General features: G+C 46.0%; 2 protein-coding genes across 4 annotated transcripts; one reads left to right on the plus strand and one right to left on the minus strand.

The window, feature by feature from the left end:
- Nucleotides 1–47: 47 nt before the first annotated feature.
- mtm1 (myotubularin 1) lies at nucleotides 48–7,805 on the minus strand. 3 transcript variants are annotated; one of them, XM_061294283.1, is made up of 16 exons: nucleotides 7,648–7,805; nucleotides 6,651–6,725; nucleotides 6,502–6,574; nucleotides 6,343–6,437; nucleotides 6,006–6,116; nucleotides 5,821–5,922; nucleotides 5,035–5,118; nucleotides 4,821–4,970; nucleotides 4,565–4,750; nucleotides 4,314–4,496; nucleotides 3,612–3,767; nucleotides 3,486–3,533; nucleotides 3,311–3,403; nucleotides 2,666–2,779; nucleotides 2,421–2,597; nucleotides 48–2,307 (listed from the first exon to the last, which is right to left on the minus strand). In XM_061294283.1, the coding sequence occupies exons 2-16, from the start codon at nucleotides 6,705–6,707 to the stop codon at nucleotides 2,107–2,109; spliced, it is 1,830 nt and encodes a 609-aa protein (XP_061150267.1). In that variant the 5' UTR covers nucleotides 6,708–6,725; nucleotides 7,648–7,805; the 3' UTR covers nucleotides 48–2,106. The 3 variants fall into 3 exon arrangements, with proteins under 3 accessions (XP_061150267.1, XP_061150266.1, XP_061150268.1); XM_061294282.1 differs by having other exon boundaries at nucleotides 48–2,310; nucleotides 7,648–7,804; XM_061294284.1 differs by lacking the exons at nucleotides 6,343–6,437; nucleotides 6,502–6,574; nucleotides 6,651–6,725; nucleotides 7,648–7,805 and adding an exon at nucleotides 6,184–6,336 and having other exon boundaries at nucleotides 48–2,310.
- A 2,247-nt stretch (nucleotides 7,806–10,052) lies between these two features.
- On the plus strand, nucleotides 10,053–16,548 carry nat16 (N-acetyltransferase 16). The gene is made up of 5 exons (XM_061294339.1): nucleotides 10,053–10,155; nucleotides 14,386–14,611; nucleotides 14,847–15,071; nucleotides 15,141–15,478; nucleotides 15,554–16,548. Exons 2-5 carry the CDS (start codon nucleotides 14,393–14,395, stop codon nucleotides 15,780–15,782), a joined length of 1,011 nt encoding a protein of 336 aa, XP_061150323.1. The 5' UTR covers nucleotides 10,053–10,155; nucleotides 14,386–14,392; the 3' UTR covers nucleotides 15,783–16,548.
- Nucleotides 16,549–20,456: the final 3,908 nt, after the last annotated feature.

Here is a 20,456-nt window from a genome sequence, read left to right on the forward strand (position 1 = left end):
AACGCAGCATCCCACTCACAGGCCACGTGACAGACAGACGTCACACGTCAATCTTAAATTAATTTAATCAATAATATTTACAGAACCAAGCAGTTGTGAAGGTTTGATGGCGGTCTTGTTTGCTTCTTCCCTTTTGTGAAAAACAAAGCGCAGCAAAGGAACCAAACCACAAAAAGACACGTCAAGTTAAGTCGAGTAGTATACAAGCGCTTCCCACAAGAAAAAAACCCGGCAACCATTCCCTTCATCCCCCCATTAAAATAAAACATTTGACTCTCGATAATTGATTGTTTTTTTACATGAGAGCGCAAAATAGCTTTGGACTGAGGTAATCACATCCTGATCCTAGTGTTTATAGAAAAGACAAGAAAAATAGATTTCATCTGAAGTGAATGTCCGCAAAGCTCAAGGAAAGCCTCTCGATCGGTTCCATTACCCTGTTCGCGAGCTTTTCAGGACGGATGCCGGGAAATGAGCATGGCTGTTCGACAACTTTCAAAAGAACTCTCTCCGACTAAGAGCAAGTCTACGAGAAGGGTGAATGACGGCACACAAGTACCGGGACAGGTTGACGCTTAACTTTAACGTGAAAACTGGAACGTCGCTTACAGTCAAACAATCGGGATTAACAGTCACCAAAATGTAGAATGAAGATATTTCTATTTATGGCCACTTCGACCTCTGGCGATCGTTTAGCGGCATGTAATCTAATGACGCAACTATTAATTTTTTTTCACGTTGAACATTTTGAAACCACTCGTCCGCGGGCCCGGTACGGGTTCCGCTCTCAACAGAAAATAATGGGAGTAAACAATGACTAAAGGGGCAGCTAAACATGTAGCTGAAGAAATACTAAGTTCATCCCTGTCGATTGTATTATTTCTAAAGTGGAAGGCGTTATCTTAAAAAGGACAATCCTAGTGAATGATTTTAACAAGTGCCACCAAATTGATGTGGAAAGCATGAATATTTGAGTGGCAATCACGCAAGGAGCATCCTGACCAACTTAAAAATAATAGTTTTACATTTTAAGGCGTATACATTATTCCTGAGCAGTCTTTTTTTATTTTTTATTCCGTTCTACAGTTGTATTGTTGATTCAAAATATTAGACTTTGCTCATCTTTTTATGCGGTTCTGAAAATGTAATAAAATACTCATCTGTCTAGTTATCTTAGTTTTCAGTGCAGATGCTTTAAAACAGTAAATTTAAAAAGGAATGTGGTCGTGATACGACCCACTCGCGGTTCCCAGAACACAAAAAGCACATAATTGTATTAACTGGTCAGCAACGGGCCACAGGACCACTGTTTTAGACTGTTACCTTGAGCACTTTTGGGACATTGTGATTTGACGGGCTCACGAAAATCGTACCCTGTCGAGTTGACTGGAAACCAAAGCGCAGTCATGTGAAACGCGGGGGAATCAAGGCACACATTTGGACGACGCTCGAGCATCTGACGAGCTCGACGGGGGTGTCGCCGATTTGCTTTTTGGCTCCGGAAACCACCGTTATTGCATCAAAGGACAGCAGGACTTTACGTCACGGACATTTCTCCCGATGCAAATCGGGATAGCTGCGAAGACATAAGGAAGAGCGTCACTCGGAGAATACGCGCAATTCTGAACGTTAACAATATCATCTCTGGGGCGAGCGGGGTTAACGTCCGCATCTGACGCGACAATGCGTCGTCCGACTTGTCCGCTTGCTTAAGAGCCGAGAGAGGAACCGGCAACTGAACAGACGAGGGGGATTCCAATCCTTTCATGACCCCATTTTTCCCCTCGCTGCACCTCAACTCTGTGTGCTCATCTCCACTTGAAATGGTGTGTGTGCGTGCGTTTGTCTTTTGTGCGTCTTCAGTCAGCACGGTGGCTTCATGACCTATGTGTGTTCAAGCCCTTGGAATGATAGTTAGCAGACGTCATTAAGGCTTGTGTGTGTGTGCGTGTGTGTATGTATGTGTGTTGACAAGGCTGCACGGTGCCATATTGCATACATAACCACCTGCTAAATAACAAATGAAAAGTCCTATTAGCGTTCTCTGTTAGCACGGCACGGACACACTAGCAGTGACGAGTGTGCGCGCGCATCAGAGGTCGACCCTCAGAAGGGCGTGTGTAGGTGTGTGTACTGCTGCTGCGCTGGCGACGACGCGGACGAAGACGAGGTGTTGGCGCTGGAGCCGCTGTTGGCCAGGCGCGCCGAAGGGGACGCTGGCGAGTCGGAAAGCTGCAGCTCCTCCAGTTTCTTGATGTACTCGTCACGGAGCGCCAACAGCTCCAGGTAACGCTGCTCCACCGGACTCTGCTGTTTCCGAGCACGCGTGACCACACAAACATGCATGCAGACAGAGGACCATAAACACGTTGACCCAAAGGTGCACACAGTGCTGCCATTGTCTGGCATGAGTTTCCCACCTGTTGCTGGATGCGTGGGTTCCAGCGTATGTAGTAAGTGACCCAGAGCTCTAGGTGGCGCATGCTGGCTACCGGGTAGAGGACTCTCCCCGACTCAGGCGTGTAGAAAGGGTTCAAGTAAACGTCCGTCTTACTGTTGATCAACGACCACAGCGACACAGTCTTCTGCCGCAGGGCCTGCCAATTAAACACGCGCACGCTCGGTTAGCCGCTTTGGTGGCCTCGCGCGCAGCCCCCTCCCTCACATTCTGTTCTCGTGCACTCTCGCAGTTGTAGAGGAAGGTCCCGAAGCGGCAGCTGTAAAGGTGGTCCAGGATGGTCAGCAGGAGACGCTCGTTGAATTCAAAGGCCGTGGGGAACTGCAAGAACGGGCAGCATCAACATTACTTTAGAGTGTCAGGGTAAGGATATCGCAGGGGCGCCGCAAAACCATTTCTATTATTATTGTTTTTTTTATTACAAACCCCAGAAATTCTTCCGAAAATGCAGATAAGCATTTACTAGATGTTGCCTACGACAAACGGAGGAAAATTCTGGGGGGATTCCCGGGGAAAAAAAACATAATATACCCACGTTTTTGTTTGCAACAAAAACGACTTCTCCAAATCAAAACAAAGGTGTCGTTTCAGTTGTGTGCCATGCCGTTCCAAAGAAAAAAAAATTCCAGCCTTGTTAACAAAAAACAGGTCGTAGAGTTGACTTGAAGAGCAGACTTTAGTTTTGTTGAATATCCACTCTTGGGTTCTTGTGACATTGTATTGACAAAAATGACGCTTTTAGGCATTGCCCGTTTTCTTTCCGTTAGTCACATGACACACCTTTAGTGGTACCAGACAGCATACAACGACAAAACGACAGAGTGTCAAAAGTGAGAGAGGTGACTCTCATACCTGCTTGGTCATCTGCCATATGCAGTCCATGAACTGAACAAAGATGGGCGACCTGTCTTGGTCGGCATGATTCTTGTCACCGTGACCTATCCTCTGCACACAGACAAAGACCAATATGTTTTTGTAGAGCCAAGTGAACCTCCACTGCGGCGCTTGGGACAGACGGGTTCCTTACTGATGCAAACTTGTGTCCGAAGCTGATCCACTCCTTCTCGATGAGAACCTGCAGAGACGGATGTGAGACCTGCTTCATCACTGCTGGGCGGTAATGGTGCGGCCGGGACACGGCGCACCTACTGACCTGCAGTCCTTTGAGCGTGCGGTAGTGGCTGTCCAGCATGAGCATGGCCAGAGATGTCAGCTGAGCCGTTCTGTCCCAACCGTCACTGCAGTGGACCACCACAGAGTTACCGCTGGTCACTTTATCTGCCACTTGGATGGCTCCTGACAACACAAGCTATACACACACACACACACTTTTACATTTTACACAGACCTTCTGATGTGAAAGGGCTGGCTGCCAGTTTGGTATAGGCTAACGTTAGCTTTGTTGTGCTAATGTCAATTACTTTATGTTGTGCACATGAGTGCGCAAGGCTTGAAATAAGTAGTTTGGGAGTCAAAATTGGTATTTTACCCCTTACTATTATCGCAATGAATAGGAAAACAGATTCCAATCATTTTCTAGTGTACACGCAGTGCAATACTCTTACATCAGTCACCTCATGAGTGAAGAGGCCGAGGCAAATTTTGTGCCACTTTAGCCAGAGCAGCGCTGTAATGTAATTGTAATGCGCTGGCTAGCTAGCGTGGCTAAATGCTTGCAGTGATCAGTCATGGGAGCATATTAAAGATTTCTGAAAAGGAGGGATGTTGAGGAATAATTAAAAGAAGACGGAGTAACAATGCTAATAACTAAGCAAACCTAAGAATGGCATCAATACAACAAATAAAGCACTTTGATTGGCCATTGCTCAGAACGAAGATGTGAAAACTGGCTGACCTTGATGTGTTCAAGCCAGTGTGTGGACTCCAGACTGGACAGCCAGTGGGACTCCTCCACTGTGGGGTAGACAATGTCTTTGAGCTTCTTCAGGGACTCCCGCATGACGTGGATATTCTGGATGTCCAGGAAGACCAGCTCGGCGTTGTGGTACTCGTCGCCCTCGTAGCCGCCTCCTGTAGCCTGCAAAAGGAGAAGCCGGGGGTCACGGCGGGACGGAGACCAAAAATGTTCGGGGGAAGTAGATCGACCTTGTTGGCCACGGCGTTGACATTGGGACGTGCGTCATAAATGGTGAGCTTGGCGGTGTCGTTGGCGTCCCTGATCAGGTCCAGGTACCGCTCATCGTCCTTGTTCCTTTTCCCCGACATGCCCACCAGTGGCTGGCTGCAGCGCGAAATCACCGCCTGGTTCTCACGGTGGATCCAGGACAGGACCTGCGGCGGAGTCAACGTCAAGCGCTTAGCGCCGGGAATTGCCCGCCAACCCAACCATGTGAAGTCTTACAGGGATGCGGCCTCTGGACCTGAAGGTAGCCACTCTCTTCAGGTCTTCCTCTTTACACTTAAAGGGCACGGCCAGCACGGTGGGGTACGTGTCGCACAGCTCGTAGTTCTTGTTGATAAAAGTAATACGCCACTTGCTGTTCGGTAAGCCCTGAAACACGTGTACACTGTCACACATCCATTTTTTTTTTCTTTCTCCGACTCTCCAGTCTTACCTGTCGCCTGAGCTCCTCAACAGGCCTGTAAACGCTCCAGCCATTCTCCTCGTATTTCTCCTGAGTCACATAAGCGAACAAAGGCTGGACAAAGGGGACAAAATAATCAAGAGGGACGTCACATGGAGAGAGAGAGAGAGAGGAAAAAAAAAAAAAAAAAAGGGGATTCAACATCTGTTCAGCAGGTTCACGTATTTAAAGAAAAACAAACAATCTCAGTTCAGTGTTAACACTGCCAAAGCACCTTACGTTCAATTCAAAACAATGTGTAACCACTTATGTTTTACATTAAAACAGACATTCTAAAACAATATAAATATAAAAGTGTTCTATTTAATGATTGATTAATATTCTGTTGTTGATGTTAGTATTGTCTATCTGTTTTCACTAACCTTTCTTACGTAAAAAAAAAAAAAGGGCTCTTAACTCACATTTATAATTTCAAATACTAAATAATTGTCAAATTTTAATTACGTTTAAAGACTTAGTTTTACAATTTTAACGCCAGCAAAACACTCAAATTAGTACTTTATATTTACAAAAAATTTAAATAAGTGCGCTATCATGTATCTTTCAAAATTGTTTACAATTGTAATACAAAAAAAAGGAAACATTTTCATGAATATTTGATTTGAAACAATTTGATTTGAAAAAAATAAAAAAATAAAATAACAGCGAGAGCCATTTGACCTTCTATTCGATTAAGGCCGTGTCGAATTTTCTATTGGCATCTACGGCAAGATGCTAAACTTGCAGAAGGCCAGATTTAGGACATGGTGTTCTTACCAGGCCGTTTGAGACGGGGAAGGCGTGTCTGAAGAGCAGCTCGAAGATGTCTCGCCGGCTGTGGCCCTCCTGCTTCAGGGCAAACCTCAAGTTTCGCATGTCCTGACATAACAAAGAGAAAATCAAGAAGAGTGAGAAAACTCACCTGGAACTAAACGTCAAGATAACAGCAGAGTGACAAGGACCTTGCAGGTAATGTCCAGGCCGTACGAGTTTTCTCCCCGACTTGACGCCCCGCCCATTTTCTCCACGCGGCTGATGGTGCCCAGAGGAACATCCAGTGTCACTGCTACATCCTGGAGAGGAAAAAAAAGTCGACTCATTGTTCCAATCGTGAGGCCTAATACCAAGCTTTGAGCTCACTTTTTTTCCCCCCAGTAAACTTCAACTGAAAGTGACAAACAGATTGAAGCAGGGACGCTTGGCCTCTAAATGTTAGATGTCCTCATGGTGACGTTAGGCGACATAGCGCTGTGTAAATAAAATTGAGATGCCTGAAATACAGCGACAATGCGAACTTACCGTATCTGAGCTCTTGAAGTAGAGTCGGTAGTTTGTAATCAACACTTTGCCTTTGACGGCGCCGCTGAACGGACACACGTAGATGATGTCCTTGTCTGCACAGGGAAAGAGGAGCTCAAAGGAATTGTCCATCAATGAAGAGCGCCAGTCTTCGCTCACCTATGATTCTCTCCTCTCCAGGCAGCAGAGTGACGTCGGCCAACAACTCCATCTTCAGAGACTCTCGGGAGGTCTATGGGGATAAATTCAGGTTTTATTTCGTATTCCTCCCCTTCCACCGATGTTCACAAAAAGGGTCTCTGACTCACGCTGGAGATGTGTGCGTCCAAGACGCTGGAGTTGTAGACGGAGACCGGTGAGGCCATTGTTGACTTTTTCACAGGCTGAAGGACACAAGGAGAAGCAGAAAGCATCAGGGAATGTCTGCCAACCTGTCTTGATCCAGGATGATATTTTTCATTGCATCACTAGTTGGGAAACAGTGGCACTAAGGGACATATTGTGCATGTTCTTCAGCTTCGTCTACACATCAAGGCTTTGATACTTCGATATGTTTGCTATCTGATGTCATTCTTTTAGGGACCGACATTAACCTTGGAGGAGACTCAACAGTTCAAGTGCAACAGCCATTGCCTGCAACGGCCTTGATCTTGATTGGATCGACAATATGTGTGGTGGAAAGACGCATTTGTTCACTTTCTGATAAAGGACTTGTCTCGGTTCACTGCAAAGCACAACTGCAAAAGCTGGCAATCCCAACTGCGCATGTGCTATTATTTATTTACAGTGCATGTACGGACTTAGTCTGACATTTGGGCAAACTCAGACTAAAGAGAATGACTTGAAGAAAGATTGCTAGGGAGCAAATTGAGCTAGAAGGCAAACGCAGCAGTATGGTCATTGTATTGCTAAAAAATAAAACAAATTAAAAAAAGTGCACACAACTGGGCGGCCCGTGGTGCATTGAGAGCTCGATGGCTAAACGTACTTGACAAGCTCTCACATCGCGACGGGGACGGCCGAAAGAATGGCTTGTTGACTTCGGTCACGACAGCTACCAGGAAGGCGAGAGAGTTTTTGTGTAGGGCCCGTAGTCAACTTTTTCAACTTGTTCCTTCCAGCAGGCACAGCTGAGGAGCACTTTACCAGGAAATAGCCGAGGCCCAGGCGCCCAGCAAAGCTCATTCTCAGTAAAACGCTCGAACCTTTTCGGACAAACTCAGACTCGACCGTCGGCCAAAACCTTTATGACGACCCTCGAGATGCAGTCGGAAACACGCATCGCAGCCAAACGAGTGAACTTACCCGCAAAGCGCGATTCTCCCGTGGGGGCGAACGTCGAGCTGTTCGCCGCCAGGAACTTTCTTCAGCCCACCGACGTCATGTGCCGGCCTGTCATGGCGCCCATTGGCTGCTTGTCAAATGCACGCTCCCGAAGCATGCTGGGAAACTGAGTTCCGAGGGTCTTCCATCTCCACTTCCGGATGTGGGAGCGACATATGTCATATGTCGTCCTTAACAGCTTTCAAAACAACACCAAAAGAAACATTTTCTAAAGACAATTCTCTTCATTGAAAAACATTCACCAGATGGATAACGCCCATTCATAACTTTAAAGTGTACTTCTTTAACTTTCTTTCGGAAATGTGAAATATTTTGTTATTTGGTAAAAAGTGTCTTTAGTAAACGATAATTAGTGGCTATGAGATATTGTTGGATAAAGTCCTTAGTTTGGCTCCAGTTTGGAATCTCAGTTTCATCATCAAGTCAGTTTAATCAAGTTATAATTCCCAAGCCAAAGAAGTGGAAGACATGGGATTTTTGGAGCAGGGGTGCATAAAATGCCTAAAAACAAGTTGATAAATGACTAAGGGATAGGATTATTCACAAAATCAAACCATTTACAATTTAACTTATATCTTATATTTGCAACAAAAAGCGTTATAAGATAGGAAATTCCCCACAGTGGAGACTCCACCTGATCGACCTCACAGTGGAGGTCTCAAGTCAGGTGCCTCTCTCACAACACTTGCAAATATCCTCCTCAGTTTTTGTTTTATGTTGCAAACAAAATAGGCAGGCTTGGAATAACCGACGGTTCGGGCACTTGGCAAACTGTTCTAAAAAGTATGCCAGACAGGAGGGTCTGCTTTGCCAGGCATAGTATAACTCAGCTATGTCTGTCATCCAGTGGTGAATGGTGATAGTAAAACATAAAATCACAGCCCATGCATAATTGCAGTCTGGCACCAGCAAATTTGCAGGATGCGCGTCGTACGGTCACTGAGTGACACTCCAGCACAGTAGGTGGCGCTAACGTTCAGAACATTACAGTCCCCTCCAAAAGCATTGTGATGGACAAAATGCTTTTGTAGACTTTACAATTCGTTCTGCTGCTTCCATCATTGCAGCCTTGAAAAAGCAGTTGCATATTTAGTCACAATATTCTCTCAATATTGCTAATAAATTATTTTTCCAAGTTACTTCACCTTGCTATTCGGCATAATACAGTCGCTGTCTTTGTCTTTCGGTTTTCCTTCCGTTCTCACACTTTTCATTTAATTTAATGAACTGCACAACAAATTAGTTTTTTTGTTTTGTTGCAAAGCCCTGTGATTGGTTGCAGCTTGGAGGCCAAAAGCGATGAAAAGATTAAGATTGTAAAGTACACTCATCACACAAGTCAAACCGTCGTATGTGACAATGTAAGACATCATGAAAGATTAAGAAAATATCAATAAAATGCCACGATACAACAAAAGAAAATGGCCATCTTCCGAGGAATAAAATTACACTAATGTCTGCCCACCATTAAAATAGTAAGATGAGCAAAGTCAGAACTATCCCAAAAGCAAACAAATTATTTCGTCTGCCTATTAAAACAAGTCAGAACATTAAGAACAAGTCGCAAGTGAAAATCATAAAAGTGATCATCCTTCACATGAGCAATTAAAACACAGCAATTCAAATAACGGAACTGTCATAGCATGCCTAAAAACAATCAACTGTAGAAGGTCACAAAAGCAAAATAAGAAATCGTCCCCACGGTTCTAAAGTAGCCCGATTGAACATAATGGTGGGATTTTTTTGACAATACATTGTCATAAGCGTGCTGGTGCTGCGCACACGGGCTTGAGACGGCTTGGAATTGACAATGACATTTTCAAGCGTTCCGAATTTCCGACGGCGTCGACAAAAACAGTTTTCAAATTTGTTTGCATCCATGAAGATGGAGCGTTCTAGGGGTGGTAGGAGCTATTGTGTTGCAAGACCATCTTAAATTGGGTAGCTAGGGGGGGGGGATGGACCCATGCATGCTGCTGTTGTTGCGTGGATTTTATTTATCTGGCCAACATTGCCGCAGAAAATTTCATTTCACTTGTCTTAAAATAATTTATTTACGTTTCCATTAGCATTATTCCAGTTTTTGGGCTATTTTCCTTAGTGAGTGCATCGTGAGGCATTTCAAATGTTGAATTCATGCTTGGGCTCAATAAGAGATGAAAATGTCTCATTTGATGGATGCAGGATGAGGAGTTTGCTGGCTGGCTCTTTGGAATTCCGCTCACATGCAGTCTCCGAGGAAGAGTGTGCACGCAGGGTGGATACTGGCCCGCTCCAGTGAGTCCAGTTGGCTCCTCTCGTTGGCTCGACGCGGACAACTGGTAGGGGCGGGGCTACAGTGCCACGATCAACCGCGGAGGACGTCGCTCGTCGTCTCTTCATCAGCGGAAGCAGCCTCCACCATCCGCGACCTCCACCATCCAAGGACGTACGGCTCGACTCGACACGGCACCGAGCCCTCATCCTTCGGTAAGAGCCCGCGTTAAGGTTAATCTCAAGGGGGGGGGGGGGGGGGGGGGGGGGGTTGCGTAGTCCGTCGAACGTCCGATTAGGCCCACCGGGCAAGCGGGCAGGGGAATCAGCTCGTGTCCCATTTGTGAAAGTCGGCTGGATTTGTGCACAGCTCCATCGTCGTACATAGCGTCCGATGCTCTGGAATCAACCCCCCCCCCCTATCCACCCCCACGCGAAGGTAACATATTTCGACGCTTTGACGACATTTTCGACTGAGGTTGTAAAAATCGCCTATGTCACTTTGAATCCTGGATGCATGGCCTCGTTATTTGCATGTTTCTTATTGCCATAGGGATGGGGAGCAAGTTAAGATCGTGCAGGGAAAAATGCTGATGATGCCATTTGGCTTGTATTGACGTTTTGGAGGGAACACAAGTGTCGATAAGAAAAAAATCATTAGTGTCAGGCAGCATGTTCAAGCATCAACTGCAGTTAATTGTAGTTGTGTAGTTTAACAGCATTTCTGCTGTTTTGTTCTTTGCACACTTAAATGCTATATGAGCGTAGCCGCCATCTCGTTCCATCCCACATAACTCAATTGCCATTTGTCGTGACGTCACGATCCGCAACGTGAAACAGTGCCTACGTGGTATCCATCACTTCAGGAGGACATCTTTTTTTATAAAGCAGCGTGTCCTGATTGGCTATTGTTATCCACCAAGCATTTTTTTTCAAGAACCCCTCTACAAATGAAAGAAAGCGGCCCAAAACAGCAAATCGATGGATTCTTCTTCGTTTCTGGGCATGAGACTTTTTTGTGCGTCTACTCATTTTAGACATGCCTACAAAATTTCATGTTAAAAAATCAAACTGGCTTTGTGGACTGAATTTAAAGTAAAATATTCAGTTGACATTTCTATTCGTTACTCAATGAGCAAAAGCACAACAATCATTTCTGCAATTTTCATGTGGTTAAAATTTCTGAGGAATTCTATCGGAAAAGTTTGCAGTCGCTGCCAAAAAAATAACTTTCAAGATGGCTGACTTCCTGTGCCCTGACTCCCTGGTTCCTTGAGACTTTTTTTGTCTCTTTTTGTGATAAACAACCACATTTCTTGTCGCGGTTCTGGATCCGCAAAGTTTTAATGAGTTGCATTATTGGCGTTTCATGTCTTCAAACTTTGTTGCCATGCCCTGCCCACACACTGCAACGACAGCTCAATTTAACCTCGCCCAACCATTTAGTACTTCAAATTATTGGATTATGTGTTTAATCGAGGCTACAAGAGATCTGGAAGAGGTCAGGACCAGTGTGGATGAGGACAGACCTTGACTTCGTCGTGGGCGGCCTTAGGACAGCAGTCTTAGCACAGTGTCGTTGGCAACTTGAAAGATGTGAAGAGAACAGGATACTTTCCCTTCAAAGCGCGGGACCTCAACAAAGGGGCGACCGTTACTCTGTCAAATGAAGAAGGACAGAGAGCGAGAGCCAGAGCGAGACAATGTGAGCTGATGCCTTCTGACAGTCTGGTATTCGCAATTGAAAGAGTGTATTAATCATGGAAGGGAGAGGCAAAATAGACAAACACAACACAAAGCCGCCCTTTCATAAACACCTTTCCTCCAGCTATCATCACACAATTCCTATGCAAAAGATATTTGGTGAATGAAAACCAGCTAGCACGAGATAGTCGCTCATTACCTGATGCGCCATTTGAGCTCTTTCAATTGCTTGTGTTGCTCAAAAGAAATCTTTAGTTTTATGGAGATTATCCTAAATTAATTTTAGGTCTTTTTGAAATTTAAAAAAATACTGCAAAACAGGAGTGTCAAATACATTTTGTCGTCAGAGTTTCCTTTGAAGGGCCATTATGACTGCCAACGCCTTATATTGTATAGGCCACACAACAAACTGATGAATGATTAGTTTTGAAACCAGAGCGTAGTAAAAACTGTTCAAATATTTTAAAAACTTAAATGGTAAGAAAAAATTGCTAGTAATATCTCTATTTTTTTAAAACGTGAACTCAATTTTCAATTTAGTATTGACACAACGTCGATGCACAATGTGTCTTTGCGGGGCCACATAAAATGACGTGACGGGCCGTATCTGGCCCCCGGGCCTTGAGTTTGACACCTATGCTGTAAAACAATTGGAAAGTGAAGAAGGGCTTGTCAGGCTCTTTGTGATGAAAAGCCAAACAATGTTTGTGTTGTGTATTGGCACTGGGACCCTTTTGGATGACATATTTGGTTCAGAACGTCAAAGATTAGATTGAACGGCTCATAGCGACGGGACGCCAAGAAAGAAGAGACCACCGTGTTTGGACACAGGAGAGCGGACAGCGTGTCATTTCTTTAAATTTCTTTCCTCAAATACAACACCATGAGGCCTTTCTTTTTGACGTCTTATTTATTCCACTCAGCAAAGCAATACCAACAGCAGGAGGAGTGGGATAATCCCACCACTACCCATCCCCCCTATACTATCCTCTCCCCACTTTGACCCTGCTTTGATAACAGGAAACATTTGCGCCCACAGCGTTCCGCCTGCTTTGTCCTCAACAGGCCAGGAAAACATTCAGAGGAGTCCCAAAAATAATTGATCGCTTCAATTAAATCAGAATAAGTTTAGCGGAAAAGGCTTTTCTTCAAATCCACCGAGTCTGGATTTTCCTGCCTATCACGTGCCATGAATCCGTATCGTCCGAGCTCCAGAATGTCCGCAAAGGCATTTTGCGTCAGGAAAGCTTCTACTCATGGAGGTAAGGTCATCCACTTTCATGACACGTGCCACGTAAAAGTGCTAAATGTGTGGAGAATGACGCTTGGTTTTTCCTCGCAGAGGGACGAGGTGCAAGACTTTGGACCTGGGTGACTTCTGCGGCGGCGTTCTGTAGACAACACGTTGGACCGTACGTGCAGAAAAGGCTGATATTGGCATCTTCTAGACTCAAACACGGCTTGTTCACTCTTGCTTCGAGTTTCACCTGTCTATCAGCCTCAATATTTGGTGGAGGGACTTCTTTAGTTGTTGAGCGTGTGTGTGTGTATACGTGCGTGTGTGTGTGTGTGTGTATGAGGCGTCATCGTCCAACTGTAACGACTCAAACTACAGAAGAGCTTGGCCATTTACCAAGACATGAGCATGTACGTATAAAACCATACGTTAGAGTTACGTCTAAAATGGTTTACGACACGCGGACATTATTTTTTTTTTTTTTCAACTAATCCTGTTGCGGTGACTGTGTGTGTGTCACTGGTTCGTTCCAGGTTTAGCTACAGTATGTGCAAGTAGTAGCAACAACGTGGAGCCTTTGGATGGGTGCAGGATCCGCCATGACTCCTTTTTGGTGTCCGTGTTCTCAAGCACCTTCCGGACAGGATAATCCCAGCCTGAACATGGTGTGTTCCTTCTCACGTTTTGCTGCAGAGGTTGGGCGAGGCATAATAAAAAAAAAACCGCAAAAGTCAGTTCTAGCTGATTTGGCCTTTAAAGTGGAAAAAAAAAATCATCGCTGAATAACTGACAAATGCAAATAGAGTAAATTTCGGTCAAAGGGAAAACAGGGAGCACCTTTTGCTAGGAGTTAGCCAAGCGTGTAAAATGGACACGGTGCCGACTACGGCGGTCGGCGATGTGGGAGCCCTCGTTAACGTGTTTTTCTTGAACATCTTTCTTCCGCTCGCTGTGTTCTCAGGCCTTCACTGGACCCTCCAGTTTGTCCTTTCCCGAAGAGAGGAACGGAGTGATTTATTGCCGTTCGTTGTCTTTGGACAATGGCCCACTCTAAAGCTCCGTCAGTCTGTTGGCACTGTTGATTTACAAATCCGTGTGTAGCTTTTTGGCCCATTGGCCCGCTGATCTAATTGTGTTGGTTGCCATGAACAAAAGTGGAATGCAAGGCCTTCTTGTCGGCACTGCCTGTCGTCATACTCGGAACACGTACATGAAATCGCCGTTAACAATTGGATGTAAAACTGCCGAGGTTGTATCCTCAGTCCTCCCTTGTTACTTTTCAAATGTACCACAATGTCTTTTTTTAACCTGATTAAAAACACGACTTTTGGCGTTTATTTTTGTCTGTTTTGTTTGCACTGTTGTGAGCCTCTTTTTCGGTCAGCGCCTCGCTTTCTCGCCTTATTTCGGAGAGAATGAACGCAGCAAGTGTTGTTATGCGTTGTCGCGGCTCCGACCAAATGGATCCAACGTAAGCTTTTTGCCTTCGCTTGTTGTCTCATCAGTTGTTTCATGATGAAGATTGACAACAGCCTGAGCGCGCCCCAGCTGTCCGAGTCCTTGTCCCAGGCCGGCCTTCAGTTCACCGTGGCCACCGAGGAGGACTTTGACGACATCATGGCCATGAGCCAGGACATCTACGGAGGCCTGGACTACCTGCCCACCAGGTACAGCAGCTGGCTGCAGGAAACCAACCGCACAGTCATCCTGGCACGCAAACAGGGAAAAGTGGTACGTCATACTCGCCGGGCGGCCTTCCCCAACTCATGTGAAACGAGTCAGCTGTGCTCAAAAGTTATAAATAGCCAGAGAAAATATTTGATTTACTTTGTCAGTCAACGTCGTTTGATTGGATTTGAAGGATAGTTCCATCTTTTTTTGGTTGTTTTCGTTCTGACCCCGAGCTCTAAACCACCCAAAGCATTGACGACAAGAGCCTTTCACGTTTTTATCATGTTCCTGAAAGATCGCCCTGGAGTCGGTATGCGTGATCGACGAAGGCGAGACCATGCTAGTAGAGGGCCTCCGCGTGGCCCCCCAGGAAAGGGGCAAGGGCGTGGCGGGGGTTCTGCTGCGCTTTTGCTCTGAGCTGGTCAAGTCCAAATACCCCGAAGTAAAGGTCAGCCGCCTGACCCGCGACGATCAGCTGGGTCCCAAAGATTTCCAGAAGTATCGCATCATAACCAAGCAGGTACGGCGGCTGCCGATCCACACGAGGTCCCGTCCGGCTCGGATGCTAGCGCGGCTTTCCTCTCCGCAGGGCATCCTACTGGTGCGCTTCCGAGCCGAGGAACTCAATCGCCGACTCACTGACCTCGGCCACGGGGAAACCCAGCCGGCGTCCGCATCCTTCCCAAATGCGCCTCCAATTCGTTTGGACCAGGGCGCCGTCCTTCGGCTCTTTCTGACGAGCGACCTGATGCGGGGGGTCCTCCCGAACGCCACCATCATTCAAGACTGGCAGCCTTTCAAGCCCGTGCCCGGGAACATGGCCATCTTGATGAAGAAGGATATTGACTGGATGGTGGATGACGCGTCAAAGCCGAGCGTGGGGAGCCTGTGTACCTTTCCCTTTAGGGTCCCTATCGGAGAGGACTGGTATGCAGCTTTTCGAGGCGGCGTCCTATCAACATTACGGTTCAGTCCACTGACTCCCGCTTTGTTTCCCACCAGGTACTACCTGAACATCGACATGTTCGGCAAAGACCTGGATCTGGTGCGCCAGCAGTTCTTGAGCCACCTGCAGCGTCACACAGCCACTTTGAAGGGTCACGTCATGTGCCAGATGTTCCTGGACCCGCCCCTGTGGAAACCCATGGCCGATTTTTGCCGCCACACCCTGAGCGTGGAGCTGGTGAAAGAATACACGGAGCAATGCGTGGTGGAGGCTGACGTCATGTAGTCGGGAAGGATGAGGGAACGGACACGGCCAGATTGTGGTGTGGAGGGGATGGAAACCAAACCGACTAACTCTACTAGAAAAGCACCACAAGTCTACGCCCCCCTTGTGTTACCATAAGCAGTATTTGATGTCCTTTTTTTTTTTTTTCCCCCAGAGCAAGAGGAGGTTGGTTGATTGTTGTCATATTCCAGATACATCCCGGCACAACCTTATAGTCTCACAGCCGTGCATTGAGGCCCAGATGGTATCTCCAAATCACTGGAATTGGCTTACAAGTACGCGCACAAGTCTGAAGGCACTTTAAATTCCCTTTCAAGAGAGTCCCCAACCACCCCACCCCACCCCGCTAAAACAATAACAGCATGAACCAGCGTGGTAATGTTGTCAAGATCGGAGCTCCTGAACCTTCGCCCAATTGCGTAACCAAGCGAGGCAAAGCCACCCAGCGAGACCAACGTGTTGTAGTTGCCCTGCGGGTCGTCGGTGGTACCAGCAAGATTCCAGCTGGTCACCACCATTCACCAGCTCCTGGTGGGGCCTCAGCAACATGTTGACCCTGCTGGGCGGCTTGATTGAAGGTTCGGCTGTTGAATTCCAGTTTTGTTGCACCCTTTGACATTTCTGGTGACATCAGCACGGGAACGCAACAAAACCATGCTGGCGTTTTGTGTTTTTGTAGGGACACCAACTACCGAGATCAAAATGACATTCATTATCAGCTGCTCTTCACTGTAACTGGATGTAAAACAAGTATGTTACTAATTCACTAGTTTTGCCAACTGCGTGTTTTTTGAGATGTGTGTCAAATAAGTTTTTGTTTGTTTGAAGGTGGCTACTCTGGCGCCAAACTAAATGCTTGAAAAGTGTGCTAAGATCGTGAATGACGTTCAAGGTACTAATACCTCATAAGGGTCGTTTCCAAAGCACCCTGACAACAATAACGGCAAAGAATTTTCCGTTGTAAGGTTCAGCCTGATATTTCAAATCGATCATATGGTATACGGTTATAACACAGGACCTCAGTGGTCATGAGAATAGAAATATTTTCCATAGTTATCTTTTGATTCTTGACCTCTGGTCATAAACGCATGCAGAAATTCTGTAGTCCACTCCAAGCTTTTCATTGCAATGCTCAAAATGATATTTTGGCGGAAGATACAAATACGTTCAGAAGTTTCGTTCCTTCCATCCTTCATAAAGCCTCACACTTTAGTTTTAACCAAAGAAATTCACGAATCATCTAAAGAACCTACTCAAAGTTCTAGACACGAGATCCGGGGTCACCGACATGGTCATTCCTCAATAACCACACGAGACTTGCGCTAATGCTATCTCACTACTGATGAGACGTTGTGATTTCTTAGGAATAGTGCTGCATATTGATATGTTTCCTGCATTTTCAAATCATCATTGATCATGATTGTAAATGCCATACATCTCTCAAATATTTTCTCAATCCTAATCAAATATGAAACCTGGCAGAAAGGTTTCATTCAAACGCTGAGCCTTTTCGTAGGTCCAAACTGCACTTTGCTCATGCTAATAATTGTCCACCCTGACTATTAGTTGGACTCTGTATGTGTATTTTTAAGCAAGTCAATGCATTGTCATGCACTTTAGTAGTCAGTGGCAATAATGTTGGAGTAGCATCCTTACCTACAACTTGTCATCAAGCAGCAGAGCAATCCTAAAGAAACGAGAGGCAGATTATGTCAGGACTGACGCGCGTAGATTATACATAAGCGATACATGCCGTCTATTTTTGGAAGGAAATTTTTAACGAGATCATACAGGCAAAAAAAAAGTCATGCAAACTACCGCCGCTCTTTATAACATAGTGAACATAGAATTATGTCTTGTGTATACTACTGGTGTCTTTTTAGTGATAATGTGGATGATGCCTTGCTAAAAAAAAAAAAAAAAAAGTGTGAATTTTGGAAAGGGGTGCGTGCATGAGCAAAGCGTCATTCCTCATTTAAGTGTTTGTAAAAATGATTAGAATCTCCGTTTTCTTTCAGCATTTACATTCAACTGATGATATAGCCACCAGCATCATGGCGTTCAATGCTGCTCAAGTCACCCATCACTTTAGTTTGGTAGAGTCATGTAATATTTGAATTTTGGTTTCATGTTCACCGTCTTGAAATAAACCCCCGTCTCATCCTTTTTGGTGTGAAGCACAGTTGGACTTTGTTTTGCTTTTAGCCATTATGAACAAGCTGTTCGTTTAAGCTTCAATGGCTGTGTTGATGTTTGTTACGTAATGGTGTGGAGTGGGGCTATACACACACACAAACACACTCACGTGCTCACACACACTAAGGAATGCAGGGGAGGTGTGTTCCGAAGTGCAAAAAGCAAATCGCGACCAAGTCCGGGAGACAAGGCACAAAGACCCTTACACAACCTGGTAAGTACTTGAGCCGTGTACGCGTACTTAATTTAAGGTCAGCAATTGTCTTCTTAGGCACACATGAGTAGAGGAAGAGCTTGTGTACTAAATAAATGCATCCTCAGATTGAAGGCTACACCGTAACCGTGGTAACAGGTACATGGGAATACTCCGGGAACTTCTCGGTTACGGGTTCCATGATGCGGAGCTCGTTCCCTACTAGAACCATCCTGGACAAAAAAACTCAAGGTCCGCCCAACGTGGCTTCATATTGTGAGTTTCAGGACCATAAAATAACACAGATTGAGTTGGACATTGAATGAAACAGCATTTGGGTTAATGTAGAGATTTATTGGTCATTTCTATATTCCTCCATATTGATCTGCATGCACTTCAGCTCCTGGCCCCTCATCGGCGCTACATTTTGGGGGCGCACTCCGCTCATCTCTGCAGATGGCATCTGAATTTCAGGCCTCCCGAGTGAGCCTCGAAGTAAAGAGGAACTGTCCACCTTGCTGGCAGTTGTCATTTTCACAAGCAGCAGAGTTCAGCATGCTGCGTCGTCAAACAATGGACATGGTCGCGTCCCGTACTGGTCCCGATTCTTCTCTGTCGTAGTTTGACTGGCGAGTTTCTTGTGCCTAGATTCCCTAGAGAGAGGAGCACTTCACCGAGGGGCGAAGGAAGGAGCTGATAGGTACTTTTACCAAAGCGCTCAGATTGAAGACCACATCCTGAATCAGAATGAAGGGCAGGAGCTTGCATATATTTTCCTCCTTCCCAGCATCACCATATAGAAAACCATGATTTCCGTGGACCATCATTAAAAACAACAGCATTGCTTTGCCATACTCTTTTTTTTTTTTTTTTTTTTTATACAAAGAAATAAATAGAATTAGTAGAAAGAGCCTTCTCTCTCTGTCTCTGTCTCTTTCAGTGGTGATGGCATTGAATCTTGATCAGTCGCTGTCCTTCTACCTCTCGTTGCCAACAACTCCGGATCTCTAGCCCTACTTCCAAATCGAAGTGACTTTTTTCAAGATAGATTTGATGGCTGGTTCTGTGGCTTTGCCATCTGAGGCCACGCTGTCAGTGGGGCCGGGTGAACAGCGGCAATCCAAAAGACCTGGCAGAATCTTCTTGGCCCGCCTCATTTTCCACCTCTTCCACAGTGACTTCCGCTTGGAATCCAGTCCCTCCGGCGGCGCGGGGCCTTTCAGACACGTATCGGATAAATGCTTCCTGGTCACGGCGTCTTCTAATAACTGGTAGCTGGTGAAAGACGTGAGTGAGGTGGAAGCCCTCCTCAGCGAGTCCCGCGGACCCACCTGCGAAGTATCAATCTCCGGTTTGGCGTAATTGTTGGCGCTTTGGAGGGATTCTGTGGAACCTCTGTCAGGGACATAGACACGGACTGCATCGCATATGCCCTGTTTGAGGGAATTTTCTAATTTTTTGGAAAACTCCTCTCGGAAAATGTTCTCAAAAATACTGTAGATGTTTTGTTCCGATCCGTCTTCCTCCGACTGGAGCGGATTTATCTCACTGGCCTGGTCGTCATCCGTCTCTACGAGTTTCACTTTATTCTCTGAAATGGACGACCTGCGGGTGGATTTGCAGGACGGTACTTTTGGGGTACGTGGCGTTCCGGTTTTGGCCTTCCTGGGAGTGGCTTGAGCTGAGGAGATGGGATCGGAAGATCCTACCATTCGGCGGGCTGAAAATGGAGTGGAAATAACAGAAGGGGATTTGGCCTCAATGCTCAACTTTTCTCCTGCCAGATCTTTCGTGACACGTGCAGATTTTCCAACGGTCTTGTCCTCAGTGATGCACCGAGAAGCTTCTGGGGAAGCCACGACCTCACTATCACGCTTGGAGTCCACCTCAGTAGTGCTCGCTACCTCCTCGCACGCGTCCACCGTCTCCACCTCTTCATTGCCATTTTTTCTGTCCAAAATATCTCGACGTCCGCTTGTTTTGCCACTCTTTCCTTTACCTCGCTTTCCCCTCTTCCTGCGCGAGCGATACCTGCACATGGACCTCACTTTTTTAGCAATGGATTTGCCGGCTGTTTTTGTGACTTTCCTGGCGGAGCCGATGGATTTGACAACAGGCTGAAATACTTGGTTGATGATCGTTTTGGCCTTCTCAATAATGGGAGAAGAAGTGACAGGAGAGGGAACTGGGGAGGCGGCCAAAAGTCTGGAGGTGGGGCAAGCCTCAATGGCAGAGCATGGTTTTACGGCTTCTTTGTCAGAGTACGACTCGGCATCGGAAATGTT

Source organism: Syngnathus typhle, linkage group LG1, assembly GCF_033458585.1.
Source record: "Syngnathus typhle isolate RoL2023-S1 ecotype Sweden linkage group LG1, RoL_Styp_1.0, whole genome shotgun sequence".
Classification (NCBI taxonomy): domain Eukaryota; kingdom Metazoa; phylum Chordata; class Actinopteri; order Syngnathiformes; family Syngnathidae; genus Syngnathus; species Syngnathus typhle.

Excerpts from the sequence above, each read along its gene's own strand:
- nat16 (XM_061294339.1), top strand. The coding sequence starts at position 14,393 with ATGATGAAGATTGACAACAGCCTGAGCGCGCCCCAGCTGTCCGAGTCC. Across the intron at positions 14,612-14,846 it reads CACGCAAACAGGGAAAAGTG|ATCGCCCTGGAGTCGGTATG; the intron begins GTACGTCATACT and ends TGTTCCTGAAAG. Across the intron at positions 15,072-15,140 it reads ATCGCATCATAACCAAGCAG|GGCATCCTACTGGTGCGCTT; the intron begins GTACGGCGGCTG and ends TCCTCTCCGCAG.
- mtm1 (XM_061294282.1), bottom strand. The coding sequence starts at position 6,707 with ATGGCCTCACCGGTCTCCGTCTACAACTCCAGCGTCTTGGACGCACAC. Across the intron at positions 6,117-6,342 it reads ACTTCAAGAGCTCAGATACG|GATGTAGCAGTGACACTGGA; the intron begins GTAAGTTCGCAT and ends TTTCCTCTCCAG. Across the intron at positions 3,404-3,485 it reads TCGGACACAAGTTTGCATCA|AGGATAGGTCACGGTGACAA; the intron begins GTAAGGAACCCG and ends GTCTGTGTGCAG.